This window comes from Micropterus salmoides, unplaced genomic scaffold (genome assembly GCF_014851395.1).
Source record: "Micropterus salmoides isolate LMB-PRFRI ecotype aquatic unplaced genomic scaffold, ASM1485139v1 Ms_hic_scaffold_15, whole genome shotgun sequence".
In the NCBI taxonomy this organism is placed as follows: domain Eukaryota; kingdom Metazoa; phylum Chordata; class Actinopteri; order Centrarchiformes; family Centrarchidae; genus Micropterus; species Micropterus salmoides.
Genome location: NW_024040596.1, coordinates 24,214,617 through 24,232,709, shown reverse-complemented (window position 1 = coordinate 24,232,709; position 18,093 = coordinate 24,214,617). Strand labels below are relative to the sequence as shown.

The 18,093-nt window shown below is 39.0% G+C and overlaps 2 protein-coding genes across 3 annotated transcripts; both read left to right on the top strand.

The window, feature by feature from the left end:
- The first annotated feature begins 494 nt into the window (after nucleotides 1-494).
- Nucleotides 495-3,939, top strand: hsd3b1 (hydroxy-delta-5-steroid dehydrogenase, 3 beta- and steroid delta-isomerase 1). Its single transcript, XM_038721192.1, is given in 4 exon segments — nucleotides 495-899; nucleotides 1,541-1,550; nucleotides 1,552-1,703; nucleotides 2,479-3,939. Coding segments are annotated over 4 exon segments (1,122 nt in total). The 5' UTR covers nucleotides 495-748; the 3' UTR covers nucleotides 3,288-3,939.
- Nucleotides 3,940-4,162: 223 nt separating this feature from the next.
- Nucleotides 4,163-17,701, top strand: pla1a (phospholipase A1 member A). 2 transcript variants are annotated; one of them, XM_038721189.1, is made up of 11 exons: nucleotides 4,163-4,674; nucleotides 5,761-5,980; nucleotides 7,155-7,332; nucleotides 8,184-8,292; nucleotides 11,057-11,158; nucleotides 12,071-12,163; nucleotides 12,400-12,564; nucleotides 14,039-14,128; nucleotides 14,319-14,424; nucleotides 15,709-15,864; nucleotides 16,142-17,701. In XM_038721189.1, exons 1-11 carry the CDS (start codon nucleotides 4,608-4,610, stop codon nucleotides 16,230-16,232), a joined length of 1,377 nt encoding a protein of 458 aa, XP_038577117.1. In that variant the 5' UTR covers nucleotides 4,163-4,607; the 3' UTR covers nucleotides 16,233-17,701. The 2 variants fall into 2 exon arrangements, with proteins under 2 accessions (XP_038577117.1, XP_038577116.1); XM_038721188.1 differs by having other exon boundaries at nucleotides 12,382-12,564.
- Nucleotides 17,702-18,093: the final 392 nt, after the last annotated feature.

Here is an 18,093-nt window from a genome sequence, read left to right as displayed (position 1 = left end):
TGGCAGGCAGACGAGGTGGATGATGGTTGCAGGTGCAGGTAGTTGGCTGGGCTCAGGAGCAGAGGGAGAGAGAGCACACGGGGAGAAAACACAGAGAGGCGGCAGAGAACAGGAAACCAAGGGAAAAAGCAGAAAAACTGATAAAAAGTAGAAAAAACCAGGACACTCACCGTCAGCCGGGCTGCCACCACAACAGATTTCTGTGCCACCCCAAAGTGACCACTAGCCCCATCCTGGCCACACGATTGAAAATTGCCTGTGTCCACCACTAAATATCAGTTGTTTTATCTTGGGGAATCATTCATTTTGTGGGAGGTGTCTTCAGAAATAACCTTCATCTCTGCCTACCTCTTGTAATAAAGGGTTATTCCCAATTAAATAAAAGATTGCATTTTCCAACAGCAACTGTCCTTGGCATATAAAACGTTCCAGCCCCCATTTTGTTTGGCATCACATTCCACCTTGAAGTAGGAGAGCCCATCCCCTTTTTTCACACTGCCTTGGAAATAAAGAGTTTTTTTAGTAAAGTTTCTGGGTTTACAAAAAGTGGCAGGGCTCAGACTGGGAGAGCAGAAAGTGCTGTCATTCTCTCACAGACAGAACTCAAAACATCCAAGAACACAAAAGTTGTATTCTTTTTTTTTTTATTTGGAACTTCTTCTTTTGAGGAGGCTCTTCAAGAGGTCCATTGTATAAGAGAAGTTTGAAGGATTTTTTTGTCCTCATACCAAGAGAGATTTAAGCCGCGATGTCTCTGAGAGGTGATGTGTGTGTAGTGACGGGAGCCTGTGGATTCCTGGGAAAGAGACTGGTGAGGCTGCTGCTAGAAGAAGAGGAAATGGCTGAGATTCGACTGCTGGACAAACAAGTACAGCCCCAACTTTTACAGAGTCTGGAGGGTAAAATCTGTCAACCTACAAATTATTCATCTTGTTTTCTCTCTCTCTCTCTCTCTCTCTACAGCACACATGAAATTTGTCAGAAGAAATATGAAATACATTAAAACTACATGGGGAAGTTGGCCTCCATGCTGTGCCGTATAACTCCATTTCAAAGAGAGACACATTGATAGTATTAATCTGAATGCAGTACTATTTACTCTTTGAACACTTTGCAATGGCACTAGTTTCATTTGTGTTAATTTTAATAAAAGTTAATTTAATCAGGGAAAGCTCAGAGTATCAAAATCCTTTTACACGCGTGTAATTGCAAACTAATAATTGCAGAGATTGATTAATGGTGTTCCTGTCTTATCCTCAACTAAAATGATAGCCTTGGGTTTAAACAGATTCGTAAACCACTGAGTTTATGTAACTGTTTAACAACCCATTAGATAAAACCTAAACAGAGATGGACGCCACTCTAATGCTGTTTTATATTATTTCTGACTGCTTAACAGCTTCTCATTTGACAGCAGCAATAACTCTATTTAAAGATAAAAGACACAAGAAAATACTGCAGCATTAGTATTTTATATAGCAAATTACAAAGCCTTATATTGTGTTAATTGATGCGTTTATTCTTGATTTTACTGTGTCAGACTGTAGAGGCGACAAAGTTGAATGTTTTCGAGGGCGACATCAGAGACGGTGATTTCCTGAGAAAAACTTGTCGAGGTGCATCAATCGTCTTCCACATTGCATCCATCATTGACGTTATTGAGTCAGTGGAGTACAGTGAGATGTACGGGGTCAATGTCAAAGGTAAGGCCTTAATCCACTGAAAGCTCCACTGGGAAACTGACAGACATGTTTAAACAAGAAATGTTTTAAATTATGTTATTTTCTTGAATTTATAATTATCAAGAAATTGAACAGTATTTATTATTATGCATCACAGACATGTTATATAAAAGATGGACACAGATTAAGAGGAACTCTTTAAATTGATTGCACTTCAACTGACTTTCAGTGCCTATGCTTTAACTGATTATTCAAACTTCTTACATGACTTACTTTAATTGATGCTTCAACTGCTTTCAGCTTCTGTTTACACTTCAGCGAACACTTCCAAACCAACTTTTTCCAGTGTTTACACTTCAACTGAGACTTGAGCTGCTATAAGCACTTACACTTAAATTTCTAACTGCTGTCATTGCTTACTTTTACACTTCAGCTGCTTTCACACTTCATCTTCTTTCACTACTCACATTTCAACTGACACTTCAACATTAACTTTTTTCAGTGTTGACTCTTGAACTGCATTTTCTGTTTTTTCCATTTTAATTTCAACTACGGCAATGGCCACTTCAACTTCTTTCAGTGCTCCAATTCCTGACATTAAGAAAATGGTTCAACAAGTTTAGATGCAGCCTTTTTAGTTTTCTGCTGCAATCTCTGGCATGAATGTTAAAACGTCCAAACACAAGCATTTCGATATAAGTTTTTCATCAGCTTACTTTCTCGTTGGTGTGAAACCAGTAGAAAAGTTTGACTTCCTCTGATCTTCTGTAAAGTCAAAAGCATCTTTGTTTTGTAGGAACGCAGCTGCTTCTGGAGGCATGTATTCAAGAGAACGTGGTGTCCTTCATCTACACTAGCACCATCGAGGTGATGGGACCAAACCCCAAGGGTGACCCCATAATCAACGGCAGTGAGGACACCGTTTATGACTGTTCTCTGAAGTTTACCTACAGCAAGACCAAAAAGGAGGCTGAGGAGAGAACCCTGCAGGCCCACAGCGAGGTGCTCCAAAATGGAGGCCGACTGGCCACATGCGCCCTCAGACCAATGTACATCTATGGGGAGGGCTGCCGCTTCCTGCTGGGCCACATGGGTGACGGGATACGAAACAAAGACGTTCTATTTCGTATGTCTGTCCCAGAGGCCCTAGTGAATCCTGTTTATGTGGGCAACGTGGCTATGGCTCACCTCCAAGCAGCCCGCAGCCTTAAAGATCCAAAAACAAGAAATGCTATTGGTGGAAAGTTTTACTTGATTTCTGATGACACACCACCTGTCAGTTATTCAGACTTCAACCACGTCATGATGTCACCTCTGGGCTTCAACATCCAAGAGAAACTTCCTCTGCCGCTCCGCTTCCTCTACGTATTCTGCTTCCTATTGGAGACTCTGTGCATGATGCTCCGCCCTTTCATACGCATTGTCCCACCGATGAACAGGCAGCTCCTCACCATGTTGAACACCCCGTTCAGCTTCTCCTATCAGAAGGCTAAGACGGATTTGGGATACACCCCAAGATACACCTGGGAGGAAGCACGCAAACGCACCATTGAGTGGCTCGCCTCTGAGTTGCCAAAGGAGAGGGAGAAAATAAGAGCTAAATAATTAATGAAAAGTTGTTAGAACTATATTAAAACTGCAGTATAAGTGATTGTTTTGCTGTAAAATAGTAAAATATATCATTGCCTAATGTCTGTTTGTGAAATTATGTTTTCATGCATGAATAACTAGATTTTCCTGCAGTGACAAACTAAGGCGAAAAGTTAATTAAATCATATATAATAAAAGCATGTTAATCATCAATGTTGATGTTTCTCTAAAAGCACTATTTGTGGAGCACAGGTTTTTGTTATCTGGTATTACCACCACTAGGAGTTGCAGAAGTAATAGATTCCTTTACATCTGGGGTTTAATTGTAGATAAGCTGCATTCACTCACAGTTTCTTCAGTAAATTTGGCTTTACAGATAATTACCTCAACCTCAGGAGAGACAATTTAAGGTAGACAGCACAGTAGGCAGCCTCAACTTAAATCTATGAGGATTGGTAAACTTCCAGTAGCTAATATAGTTAAATTTACCGTTTGTAGTCAGAATGCTTTGTTCTTGGAAAGGATTACATTTTTTGTTTAATTACTACCTTAAAACTACAGGCAAGATCCAGTCAAACCTACTATGTATTTATAACTGTAAAACACAACCATTTGAATATCCACTATGATCAAGTAAGAAAGCAATAAACTGATTTAACCAGTTAAAGAAATGGATGTATTTTTTACCATATTTGCAAAGAGCCTTGATTATGTAAAAAAGCATTCGTAATGGAACAATCAGTCAGCTAATAATAGATTTCCCACAGACACAACAGTGTGACCCCACATCACTTTTTGTGACAATCTTGCTCTCTCCCAATCACACAAACAAACATTAAAGCACACCCACACACAAGCCAGTGGGCAGCCAGGCCAGAGTCCAGCATTTTATACAAACAGCCATTGAACACCAATGAGGTCATGGATTCCAGGCAAAGAGCTTCAACCACTTGTCCCCAGTCTGGGAAGGAAAAAAATATCACCCCCTGATAAGTGTGATGCCTAAGTGAAAGGACAGGAGAAGGTTTGTTGTGGATTTGTTCAGGCTTAAGGGGGAGCTTTACACAAAAAGAAACTGCAAGCAAACCCTGCTAGGATCATTACAAAATTTTGTTTGGGTTTTTTTTTATGGTTTCCTGCCTTGCTTCATTGCCTACCAGTTAAAGACTGAGTCATTCCAGAGTTACAGAACTGCACAGAGCTCGGATTTTCTCAAGCCAAAAGCTGATCTCCATCCACCAATCTGGAGCTAAACAGAGCAGCTGAGTACTATTAAGCCCTAACTAAAGCTCCCAGGCAGCTACTCTCCCCATTCACCTCTCGGCTACTACAGAAATGCCTCGGGAATACAAAACAATCCTCCTCTGTGTTTTGACTATCTACATCACATCATTGGTGTTGGGTAAGTGGTCTGCCTTTTAAAGAGAGATTTTCCTTTTGTATTACTTCTTTTTGTATATTTCATGGAATATTTCGAAACATACCTGCAGAGACGCTAGAGATAGATTTAAACCTGTGTGAAACTAATTTCAGTACACAATGATACTGGGAACACTGCATAAGTACTTTCTATAATACAGAACTGTGAAACAATCCAGTTATCAAAACAATTGAATTCACTATTAAAGAATGATCTATTTGACATGATTTTTGACAATGAGATGACTTTTGTAGTTTCAGCTGAACATTAATTGTAGTACTTTATGTGTTTATTGAGCAGAAACATACAATACAAATTTTAACATTGCATCATATAAATACGCATGAAATCACCACCTTTGAATCCAAGAATAAGAATACTTGAAAATCTTGTTTTTCTCTTATAAACACAAGTTGAGCACCCGACTGGTTATATTTAATTTAACATGTCTATTTAAATGAGCTATTGTATATTACTAAAGATTGGAGGGAGATCTGGCAGATTATCCCTTTAGTTAAAATTTTGTTGTGCCAGCATCTGGTGTGAGATATACAACATACAGGGCTGCCCACAGAAATGACTGGGCCCCTGAAAAGGTCCAGAAATGGACCCTCTGCAAATCTGCTTAACTCATGTCAACACATGCTGTGCTCTCTCTCTATTTCCTACATAAATACATACATGGGCTGCTGCATGCGGTGCACTTTTGATGTTTTGACGTTGCGTACAACAAACATAACTCATGCCATTTTCAGGTATGGGGGTTTTCATTATGAAACAGGCTATATTTTACTGAAGCAATGTTTTAAAAATGTTATTTTTATATTTTAATAAGTAAGGGTGAGTTTTTTGGTTCAAAATTAAATTTAGTTATGTTTCCTTATATTTAAAATGAACATTAGTGCTGGACTGCATGGGCCCCCCTAGAATGCTTTCCCCTTTTCCCCCACTCATGGCCACGGCCCTGACCATATGTCAACAGTTATTTTATGTGTTGTTGCCGATGTGTGACCAACACTCAACATTTTGGTCTAGTCAAAATTACATTTTATCCTTTTGATCGACCAGGTGTAGAAGAAACGCAGGAATATGATGAGTGTGCGGACCTCAATAACACCACCTGGCTGGAGTACCGGCAGCAGAGAGTCAAGCTACAGGTTCAGTATCTGCTGCTGACGAGGAGAAACGTGGACTGTGCACAAATGTTCAACCAGGAGTCCCTCACTATAACACAGTCCTCCTACTTCAACATCTCCCGCCCAACCAAGGTCATCATCCACGGGTACAGGTGAGAAGAAGGCCTCAGTGAGACTGATTATGAACTATGGGGTCTGACAAGAACACTCAACTTTTGGTTTTGGTCATTTCTCCTGACAGATTTCTGTATTTCTGTAAATTTTTGCTTATTCAACCATAACTATTTAATGTTACAGAGAAATACTTAAGATTTGAAACCAGGTTTTCAAGGCCAAAAAAAAACCCAAGACCGAAACCAAAATAAAAACTGGGCTGTAAGTCCCCACAAAATGGAAGCAATGGACAGTTTCGGCTGTGGCTTTAAAGGAATGAGAGACACAATTGATCTAGAACAAAAAGGAAAATTTTAAACTATTCTTCAGGCAAACTTGGGCCATATATAGATGACATAAGGAAAGACAGCCAACAGGTCTTCGTTGGAGATTAGGCTTAATCATTTACAGATTAGACAGTATATGTGTTCACATTATGGTCAGTCACACTCACATAAGTCAATATGGGATCTAAGTATGTCCTCCATTGGGTAAGCTCTGAAGAATTTATTTTTTAAAACAATGATACCTAAAAAAACAAAATTTTTACAATTGAAATAATCTCAAATACAAAAAAAGGTCATGTAATCAGTTATGTTATTTTATTCCTTTCAACCTTTACTCATAGATCTCAGTTTTTATCCTCATTGTTTTCATATGAAATAAGCAATGTGTATTGTATTGTTTTAAATTTATTAAATTATACTTTTAATTAATGTTTTTTTATCCTTCACTGACCTTAAAGGTTCAATGTGTTAGATATGGACAAACATCTATATACTGTGCTGCAGATATTTCTATTGATGCATGCTAACCAGTTAGCGCCAGTCCGTCCTGTCTCATTACCACTTTGTACCTCAAGAAGCGATAGTCTAACTTTTTTTAACTAGCTAACATCAGTTAGTGGCAGTTATGACTTGAAATGTGTTATGCTGCCCCCTAGTTTGAATTCGAAAGGTGGAGAACAGTCTCAATTCTTACACATTGCACCTTTAATTCAGACCACAGACAACTGGAAATTAATGCATCAGTCTAACAAAGATTTTCATAAGAAAAAATGTTTAAATGAAGTTTAGGAGAAGCTAATACAATTTGAATTTGGGGGGCACTAGCTTTGTTTTGTTTCATCACTTGTTTCATTTCACCATCCCTGACCCCCTTCTACCCCCGCAGGGCTCTGGGCAACAAGCCGTCCTGGGTGAAGGAGCTGGCCCGGGCTCTGCTCAGGGCACAGGATGTGAACGTGCTGGTGGTGGACTGGGTCTACGGCGCCTCCTTTGCCTACAATCTGGTGGTGGAGAATTACAAGGAGGTGGCTGTGCAGATCTCTGTCCTCATCAACCAGCTGCAGGTGAAAGAAACGCTTGAGTATAGCTAATTACGGTCCAATTAAATAGTTAATAGTTTATTTAAACAAGTAATCTTCATAACGCATAATTTTTCAGGAGACTTGCACATGAAACATAATGTCAGTTCGACCATACAACTAACACACATCCACAATTAGTTCAACAGAACAATTACAGGTTGCATTTAGAATTAATATAATATTTTGAAATCTTAAAAGAATTAGAAAATATTAAGAGATTAAGGAGAAGAGGAAATTAGGAATAGGAAAGCTGGTCCACATTATTTTTTTATGACCTCTATTTTAATATGTACATCATGCAGTAAACTACTTCAGCCAAAGGCTGGGTCACCAACTGCCCCAGGGACTCAAACGCCCAGGGGCCCCCAAAATCCCAAGTCCACTTTTTACAATTTGATTCATTACAAATTTTCCTTGGGCAAGATATTGAACCCCAAATTGCTCCAGATGGCCGTGCCGTCACTGTTTGAGTGTGTGAATGTATTAGTTTCTGTTTCTGATGAGCAGTTGAGACAGCTTGCATGATAGCCACTGCCATCATTGCATGAATGGCGCGAATGTAGTGTAAAGCACTTTGAGTGAGTCTTTACAATTGACTACATTTTTGAATAATGGAAACCTTGGACCAAGAAGCATTCATGAGTAAGAGTCCAGGTGGACCTCCAGAGCCGTAGGCAGAATAAAATGAAGATAATACATGTATTCTACTGTGTTTACTGTACTGGACAGATTCTTACGTATACTATGAAATACAAAGACATGGCTTAGAAGAAATAAACGGTTCCAGGTTAAAGTAAAAATTGACAAAGGTGAAAAACTGTCTTGTCCAACAGAAACATGGATGCAAACTAGAGTCCTTCCACTTCATCGGGGTCAGTCTTGGGGCGCACGTCGCTGGTTTTGTGGGGACTCTGTTTGAGGGGAAGATAGGAAGAATCACAGGTGAGTCCGGACCACCTTTATGTGACATTCCAATGCATTCAACTGCAAACACTGCACTATTCTATTTCTTCTGCTTGTAAAATGTGTGAAAAAATAATTTAGATGCCATGATTGCACGTTCTCAGTCCCGCTACAAAACCCTGAGGGAGAACTTCTGCATTATCGTTGTTGAATAGAAAACTAAAAGCTTCCAGCTGCTGTTCTATTAAAAAAAAAAAGGCGAGCAACAACAGGCCAGATAATGAAGGTCTCCACAGCTCAGGAGTCTCCCACAGACCCTGAATGTGTTTCAGTGTGACCTTGAGTAGCAGGGCTCTTCAAAGGACAACAGCTAGTTTGATAAGAGCCACTCTGAGGCTGTGTGAACATGCACAGTTCCCTCGTCCCCAGAACACACCACCCAGCACAATACTCCACTGTTCACTTGTTTATATCGGGTCTTTTTGTCTGAGTGGGGAGGTGTTTTTGAGTTTGAATATATGTGCAATTCAGAGGAGCCACAGCTGCTGACTTGAATTTGATTAAATGATCAAATATGCCTTTGAACTTGACCAAATACTGAGTTTTCAAGATTTCAAATAGTGTTCCTGTTTGCTGCCTGTAGATTTCACAAATGATTATTGTTTTTCAACAACTAGAAAGTTCAAGAACTACAATATTTGAGAACTACACATCAAGTAGTGCATTTTTGTTTGCTTTCCATTTTCATGAAATGAAGAGGGAATGAGAAGAAAACAGAAACAGTGTGCGTCAAGACATGAGTTCAGCGATACTTGGACATAAAAAAACATAGCATCAACGATTTGTTGTTTTATTATTTAAGAATACTTGAATATGATATTTTCTCTTGGATTCCTTTGGTCCAAATAGATCTATGCAAAGAATCAGTGCAAATACATCATTTATTCACCCTAACTGTTCTAAAATCAGCAGGTTTTTTATTCTCACAAAGTAGTAAAACCAGTGGTTTTCACTCATCAACAACTTCATAAGCACAGAGAGTTTATTCAGGGTTCAACCTACGACCTGTGGCAGTTCTGGGGGGGGAGCCAACAATCTCTCTTTTTCTCTTTCTCTTTTTCTCAATCATCTCTTTTTGAAAGCTTTTGTTAAAAATGTTCTGAACAACAGCAACAAGAAATATTGAATAACAAATGAAACAATGGACAATAAGAAAACATGCAATTCAAATATAGAAGAAACAAATGTGCATTGTCTAAAAGCTTATTACTTAGCTTATTGTTACAAACAAGCTAAAGTGAAAGCTGTCTGTCCTCAGTAACTGTTTAGCTTAGTTTGCCACGTACATTAAAATATGACACATTATTCTCAGCTGGCTGAGACAAACCAGCCCTCCCCTCTACCACCAGCAGCAGCAGAGAGAGGACAGGAGGGACTGAGTTGTTCATTCTTTCTAAACTTCAGTCAGTATGTTGTTAGGAATATGATTTATTTTACTGACATTTTAGATTTGTTTCCAGTGAGATATTAGTGACTTTGCTGTTGTAAATCCTGTTGCTGCTCTAGAAACAACATTTAAGTTTATTTTTTTAAATAATAGGCCTTGTATTCAATTATTTAGTAATAAATAGGACTGACAAGAGCATTGATAAAGAACTGAACCAATAAGGATTAACAATATAAGTGTGTCAAAAAAAAATACCAATGATCCCAACTCCTGAAACAATTTCCAGCCCATATCTGTGTCCTGGTTTTAAAATCTGGCCCAGTTGAATTTGTAATTGAATAGCCCTGGTCTACAGTAATCATAGTAATATATATTCCATTGTAGACAGTATTTTGTCCTTGTAATCTGCATTTCCATTGCATGGACAGTCTTTGGATATTGCTGGAAATTGTTCTGATTCCCCCTTCTTAAAGAGTTAATTATTAGCATTACAATTTAACAATGCATTGCATTTAAACAGCACTTTTCATACATAAATAGCAATAAGAGTAGCCTACTGCTCCTACCAGGCTGGACAAATTATGTATGCCCCTCCATAATGCACAGATGATGGCCTTCAATCAAGTATTTAATTTTGTGTATACTTCACATCATGACTAATCACAGGGGTGAATGTGGAGATGTTTATTGTTTCCTAGCAAAAGTTATAGTGGGATACAAAATACAAACTGGGATCCAGAGAATGTCTTGCACACTAGAGCTTTTACTGTTCATTGAGCCTTATAAAGATGTGTTGCATCAAAGAATGTACTGTAACTTAAGTTAAAGTTAACAGGATTTTTTTTTTTTGTACAATGTAATTTAATAAAACTATAACTAAGTTACTGAAAAAATCCTGTTGCTGAAACAAATAACTGTAAGTTATACTAAAACATTACATTATATGCGAAATAAGACATTTTGAAAGCTTGTCTCTTTTGTCCCGGATTGAATGTGCCCCTCTGACAACAACTGGCCCTAACCTGGCCCCCTTAATAAAACTGGTCTAGAACCACCACTGCCTACGACCAAGAAACCAAGTGCTGGTAAAGCTCCAATGTTATGGCAAGAAACTGCTTTGGCTTTGTATTAAAACACGGAAGCACTGAACTACAACAAGCTTAAAGGCTACAATTCAAGTTTCAGTGGGGTTTTTCAAAATACAAAAGATTCTCAACTGCCACTCAACACTTATTCAGAATAAATATATCCTCCTGCATTATTCTTTTCCAACATTGTGAGTTAAATACCATCCTTTTATTCCCAAAGATCAGTTTTAACTTAACAATCCATGTTTTTCTTGTCCTTGTCGCGTAGCCCTCGACCCTGCTGGACCCATGTTTAAAGGAGCTGACACCTTTGACCGGCTGGACCCCTCTGACGCTCAGTTTGTTGACGCCATCCACACAGACGCTGACTGTGAGTCAACATTAACTTACCATAAAACCTTTTATTGAGGCTGGTTCTTTCCATTTCCACCAAAAGACTAGAGGCTGAGGTAACATAATGTCTACTGTTGTGGTTTACAATAAGCCGTGGGCAGCATATTTTCCTCTGTGTACACAACAGTTAGTAGAGCAACTGAATGTGTGTTGCAACATGAGAAATGTACAAACAAAAAGTGGATTTTCTTACCAGTCATTAGAGGTAGCCTAGTCATGTTTTAGGTGAGATAGTGAGACAGATTTGCAGATATAGATATTAATCTAATTGCCTAAAGCCAACAAAAAAGTTAAAGTCAGAGAATGTAACTTTTGAAATAAGGAATAACAAACTCCCTCTCTAAAAATGAAAAGTGATAAAACGATGCTCAGATGCATTCAGTGGATTTGCTCATTCAGACTAACTTGGTCTGGTGTGACTGTTAGCTCATACTTATTTTGATAAGAAAACTCCCACATACTGTCTAACTTGCAAACATAAGAAGTAAAATAAGAAGTTAACACATTAAACATTACACATGTTTGTTGTTTCCTGCTTGTGGTGCTGCTCCACTCACTATGTCACCAAATGATAATTTCTTTAAAGCAGCTGATTCAAGAAAATCTTGGGAACTTAAAGGTACAGTGTGTATGATGTGGCCAGCATTTTTTGTTTAAAAAGTTTAAAAACAGTTTTGACATGTCATAGATGTCTATTTATTGTGTTGCAGAGATGAAGTAAACTGGCTAGGCCCGGCGGTCTCAAGAGGCAATAGTCCAATCGTAAAGCTCCCGTTTTTAGGGTGGTGTTTTCCTTTCGACCTTGAGTTTGAGTTACAGTGAAGAGTAAAAAGCAGCAATGCAATGACAAAATGTCCACAGTATTAATGAGGATTTTTTTCTGCATCAGATTTTGGCATTTCCATCCCTGTCGGTCATGTGGACTTCTATCTGAACGGAGGAAAGGATCAGACTGGATGTGCCCGCTCCAGGTTTGCTTCAAGTAGGTTCAGCACTCACTAAAACCTAAAAAGGTGGGGACTAACAGGGAGACAGCAACTGCGTTTGTTTGACTTAAATTGGCTGCCTCCTCTAAATTATAGCTCATGCTACTTCTCATCAAGAAGTTATAAATAAAGTTTTTTTTAAAACTATAATTTTGAAAATGATAGCCTCCAGACATCTGGTTCCCTTGTGTTTCTGGTTTCTGTGTGTTGTTAGTTCTGGTCTACTTTCCAGTGTATGGCTATGTGATATGTGACCACATGAGGGCGCTGCACGTCTACATGAGCGCGCTGAATGGCTCGTGCCCATTAATAGGGATCCCATGCTTCAGCTATGAGGACTTCCTGAATGGACACTGTGTGAACTGTGACGTCTTCAAGGGGAGGTGTCCAACTATAGGTAAGAATACACCTGGGAGTAGGCCACCCCTCTAACTTGTGGGCTGCTGATGACCTGCTGTTGTTCTTAGCATTCTTTGTTAATGTCTGCGTCAAACATAAAGGATCTGAATTAATATTTTGTTCAGTAGAAACAAGTGTCATCTGTCCTTTTACAATGAAATGCTGCTAAACTTCTGACTGACAGTACAAGTTGCTACCAGTACTGCTACTACAATGTTACTACATGTCTTCGGTGGTGGTCAGGTAGCCTACTGTACTTAAGTATTTTCTTTTTTATGCCATGTTCTACTTCTCCTTCGCTACATCTAAGATGGAAATATTTTTACATAGTTACATCCAAGTTACATTACACATTACGATTTCTGCAGGCAAAGCATACAAAGAGCTTACAAAATACAATGTTTTGTTATTAATGAAACTACCCAACAGTGTACACAGCTGAAACAATTAGTCAATTCATCTATAATCTACATTTTTATACACTGAAGATTTTCATTTAACAGTGTGGAACTGCTTTAAAGTGATCTAAATTAATAATGTCCTATAGTTTTTGATCACACATATGCCTTTCAGTAGCAGTAGTGGCCGTAATGTTAATACTACAGACAATGGTAGTAGTAGTACCTTTTACATATTCATTTTCTGATTTTCAATTTTGGCAGAGGAGGCAATGGTTTCTAAAGAAGGAAATATAATATAATATTAATAAGTATGTATAATCACCTGAAAATAAGAATCGTTTTTCGTTACCTTAGAAAGAACCCTTTTATATCAAAAGAAATAGCAGGTCTTCTTCCACTGCATTTGTTGCGACCGTAGGTTCTTCCACATAAGTGGAGGGTGAGGCAAGGGGTTATCAGTTGGTTGAAATCCTACACACTGGTCCTTTTAAAGATGTTTCATATTAATTATGAAAACCAGAGCGATCCGATCTAAAATGATCTTCTAGCAAATTGATGCACCGAATCAGCCTAACACCCACGACCTTCTTGCTGTGAGGCGACAGTGCTAACCACTGCACCACTGTGCTGCCCAGCCTAACATATATGAATTTCAATAACTGATTCAATCCAATTAATCAGTCACTACCAAACATCCATCATAGTCAAAAATAAAAAACACAGAAACAAGAAAAGCACATTGGTAATAATGGATGTTTCCATTTCAATGGGGAGGGACAGACAGGATGAGTAACATAAAGGTTGGGCTGCTTTTTTAGTTGTCTGTCAGACCTCAGTATCACCAGTAGATATGGCATCAGGCTGCACTCATGCAGCAGCTCTGGTCTTGTCACACAACAGCTTTTGGCAGGTTCTTATCATTTCAACCCCTGATATGCCAACGCACGCTGATACAGTGACACAGTTAATGTACGTGGAGCCCTTTTGAATTGTGACGTATGTACAATAGGCCTACAGTATAACCGTCACTTGCTTGGTGTGTGTGTGTGTGTGTGTGTGTGTGTGTTTTAGGTTTATCAGAAAAAAATGGGATAACCATATCTCCAATTCCCAAAGAGCAGAAGCTATTCCTCCTCACCACGTCTTCACCACCTTTTTGCTGTGAGTGTTTGACTGTTGCAGGTATTTGATCATGAACCAAAAAAAGTATTGGAAGATAAATATGTTGGCATGAAATGAAAAGTCGGTGGATTCCTCATCTGGGGAACATGCAATCCAATCCATCCAACATTTGTTGAGATATTGTTGTTGGATGTAGAGATAAGTACTAAATACTTATTCCTTTGCTCAGCTCATCACATCCTGCTGGAGTTGGAGGTTTCTCCCCTGGATAAGAGTGCTGAGGTGCAGGTGAAACTGAGGACTGCGAACCTGGGGAAAGAGCAGAGGCTCAGGCTGTAGGTACCATTTAAATTTTCAGTTTTCTATAAGTGTAAAAAGGTTCTTGCTGACACAGTTTTTGTCTAACTTGCAATTACTTTGCTCCATTTCATTTTGTTTTTTAAAAAAAATTAACAGAAAATTATCTTCAACTATTATAAGTGTTAATTGTTTAAGTCATTTTTCAAACAAAACTTTCAAACATTATTGGCTGTAGCTTACGTGATGGAAACTGAATCTGAAAGAGTTTTGGGTAGTTGGTCAAATAGAAGGGGCGTCTTGTTTTTCTTGATATTGACGTCATGGAAATCAGCACGGGTCTGCTACAGCAAAAGTTTTGTGTATTTCAAGATAGCATCTTTATATGAAGTTCCCCAGCTGTGAAAGTTTTGTGTGTTTGTGTATGCTGTATGTGTATGTATGTACACTTGAGGCCCTGTACTGACTGTGAAGACAAATTTCCCCTGTGGACAAGAAAGACCCAGAAATTTGACATGTAAAACTGTCTAGCAAACAAGAGTCCGGCTAAGGTTTTCCTTGGTCCACAATCCTTATTACATTTTATTACAAATACGTATAGCAAAATCTAGACAGATAACTCTTTTCAACTTCAGGCTTTGACACTACTACAATATAGCTTCCTGCTTTTTGTTAGCTAAGTATTTCAGCTCTTAGCCTCTTTAGCTATGCAGTTCAGTTTCAGTTCAGGCATATCATTCCAGTCTTCAACATTTTTTGCAGTGTTTTGCAAGTTCATGTCATCTTTCAGCGTGGATACGCATTTTCTGCAGGACACATCAAAGAAGAAATTTAAATAGAGAAAAATTCAGTGTGACGGTATTCTTACGGACTCCATTTATTCAGCACTGGTGGTCAGACTCCAATGCATCACCTTCATCCCCGAACTACATAGTACTGTAATTTCTTCCTCTTTTATCCCCAAAAAAAAGCTGAGCTGGCAGCTTCTATTTTGAGAAGAGAGGTACTGTATGTGTCACTGTAAATGCCTGGCCAGGTGCAGGACACAAATGTACACGTGCACAGGTTCACTTGAGTTCAGGAGGACACTTGTTTGCTCTTGTTTGTTTGTACTTTTTTGTACTTTATTCCAAGATTTAATAAATACAGATGCTTGCCTTGTATGGATACTTACATGAGGATAACCTTGTGAGTTTATGTTCCACCTTGCAAACAGCAAGGAGATGTTGTCTTTTAAATCTCACAGTCACAAACACTGTCCTGTGATGAATGTTGATTATCTGAAAGTGTGTGTGACTGTCTCATCTTGTGTGGTATTGCAGTCAGACAGATAAAACAGTGTACAGGACAATGTTGAGTCACGCTGCTGCTCTGTGTGAGATCGACTCCATCGAGGTGAAGAACACCGGAGCTCGCTTCTACAGACAGGGAGACATCCACATCAAGTCTGTCTGTCTCTCCGAAGTCCCCTCTCTCAGGTGAACTGAACATGACATGCACACACACATGTGAAAAATACAAAATATACGTCTCCTATTGCCGTTACAGTTTAAATGCTATATTGTGTATAAGTTGTATGTGGCCTATAAAGACGATAATCGTTATCGTGTTAGATCATAAATCTCAGATGTGTAAAAAACAATATATATATATGGACATAAAAATTTGAATATATGGACATAGAAGCCCTGTTTTTATCTACTTTTTAAAAAAGTTTAATATTTAAATTAACTGTTAAGTGTGTTTCTGTTTCAGGCGAGAGGAGCCACTGTGTGTGAACAACATCCATATTAGCCGAGGAGCTCCGTGGTCACATGATTTTGTGCAGGTGTGTGATCTCTTCTAAAGAAAGAGATCTACTACTCATCATCATCTACAGTGAAGTCACCCACCAACATGTACCAACATGAACCCGTTTCACACTTTCACTAACTTGTTTAAAGGTGCAATGTGTAAGATTTGGCCAGAACTTTTTCCTAAAACATTAAAAATGAACTAACATGAAGAAGTAACCACTCTGATGTGATGTCAAAGATGTCTATTTATTATGTAGCAGAGATATCTACTGAAGTTAGCATGCTAACCTGCTAGCCCCGGCCTGTCCTGTGTTGTAATACCACTTTAGACATTAGTGAGTCACTCTATTATTATTATTATTATTAAACCTTTATTTAACCAGGAAAATCCCACTCTAGCGTCCAGTCTGTGCCCTCAGTCCAACATGAATGGACAAAGTAGAGCTGCCACAAGGCCAAGGCCTTTTGGTTCGTGTCACAGAAACACAAAAATGGCTGAATGACTTTTATCACCACCCCAACCATCCGCTCCTGGCAAAGGACAGAAGCGATGTTAAAAGATACAAAACAAGAGTTTGGTGGAAGTTTGCATATTATTGCCCGACTGTTAGATAGTAGTTGGCTTTTTTTAAATAACTGGGATTGTATCGAGCCAGTAGTAGACCGACTGAAGAAATGTAGATTGGTTCACCACATTACAAGCACTTGGCATCACTGTTATCAGATGAGGCAAGATTGTAAGTATGGAAAGTTTGCTGTATATATTTGAGGACATTACAAGCTTTATTACGCGTGTCTAACTGTACACAATCTACTAACTGACAAAATGCAGTCTGGTCGTAATTCATCATTTAGCTTGTGTAATCAACTGATTTTCCAGCATAATGATTCACAACGCATTCATACAATTGCTGCATAACCGTTAAGTTTCCCTCCCTTTAAGGTGAGTCCCAGACATTTACTCATTTAGCTGACGCTTTTATCCAAAGCGACTTACATTTGCTTTAAATGTCAGAGGTCGCATGCCTCTGGAGGAGCTAGGGGTTAAGTGTCTTGCTCAGGGACACATTGGTGGATGTGTCACTGTGGGGAATTGAATCCAGGTCTTTCACACCAAAGGCATGTGTCTTTTCCACTGCCCCATTACCACCCCCAACTTTCTGAATAAATGAGTCCTTTGACTCTGTTAAAACCCTCTCTCTTTTTCTTTTTGTTCCCAGACTCAAATTCATTGTCCAACAGTGATTTCTGGCTGTATCTCGGCCCCAGGCCTGCCCTGTTGATACGTGTAGTACACCCACAGTTACTGTGGCGAGAATTGTTTTCCGTAGGCCCCCCTTGAAAAACTTACCAGAAAGATAGTGTTACCCAACAGCATAGCGGTGATCAAGCCCCAGACTCTCAGCCGTGCACGGTCTTTACCTTCAGCCCTGAGCATCCAAGTCCACTCACACGAGTGCTCCGCCGTCAACGCCAAAATGTTGTGAAAATTTTGTTGGAATAAACACTTCCAGGCAAACCCTTGTGTTTCGATGGATTTATTCAAGTCTTCTACAGAATGTTTCTCTGGGACATACACACAGAGTAGATGAACACCTGAGTGAGTGTCAGGTGCATCTAAGCATGCGTTATTTATCCTGCGTCAGGGTCGCCATTATCGTCCTAAACTATCCAAAGGGCAATGCTGGCTTGAACATTTGCAGTGCCACAGCCTATATGATTCCCATGGATCCCAGGATCTATGATACATTTTTATTTCTTATTGTCTTTGAGAAGTATTTGTACAATAAAATCTTTTCCAATAATCTGGTTTTAAGATGTCCCAGGTGACCAGGTTCCAAGGTATTTTCTGACATGTAGTGTTAGTGTTGTTGAATGATGTTGAATTAAGCAATAAACTGGTAGCTGTGT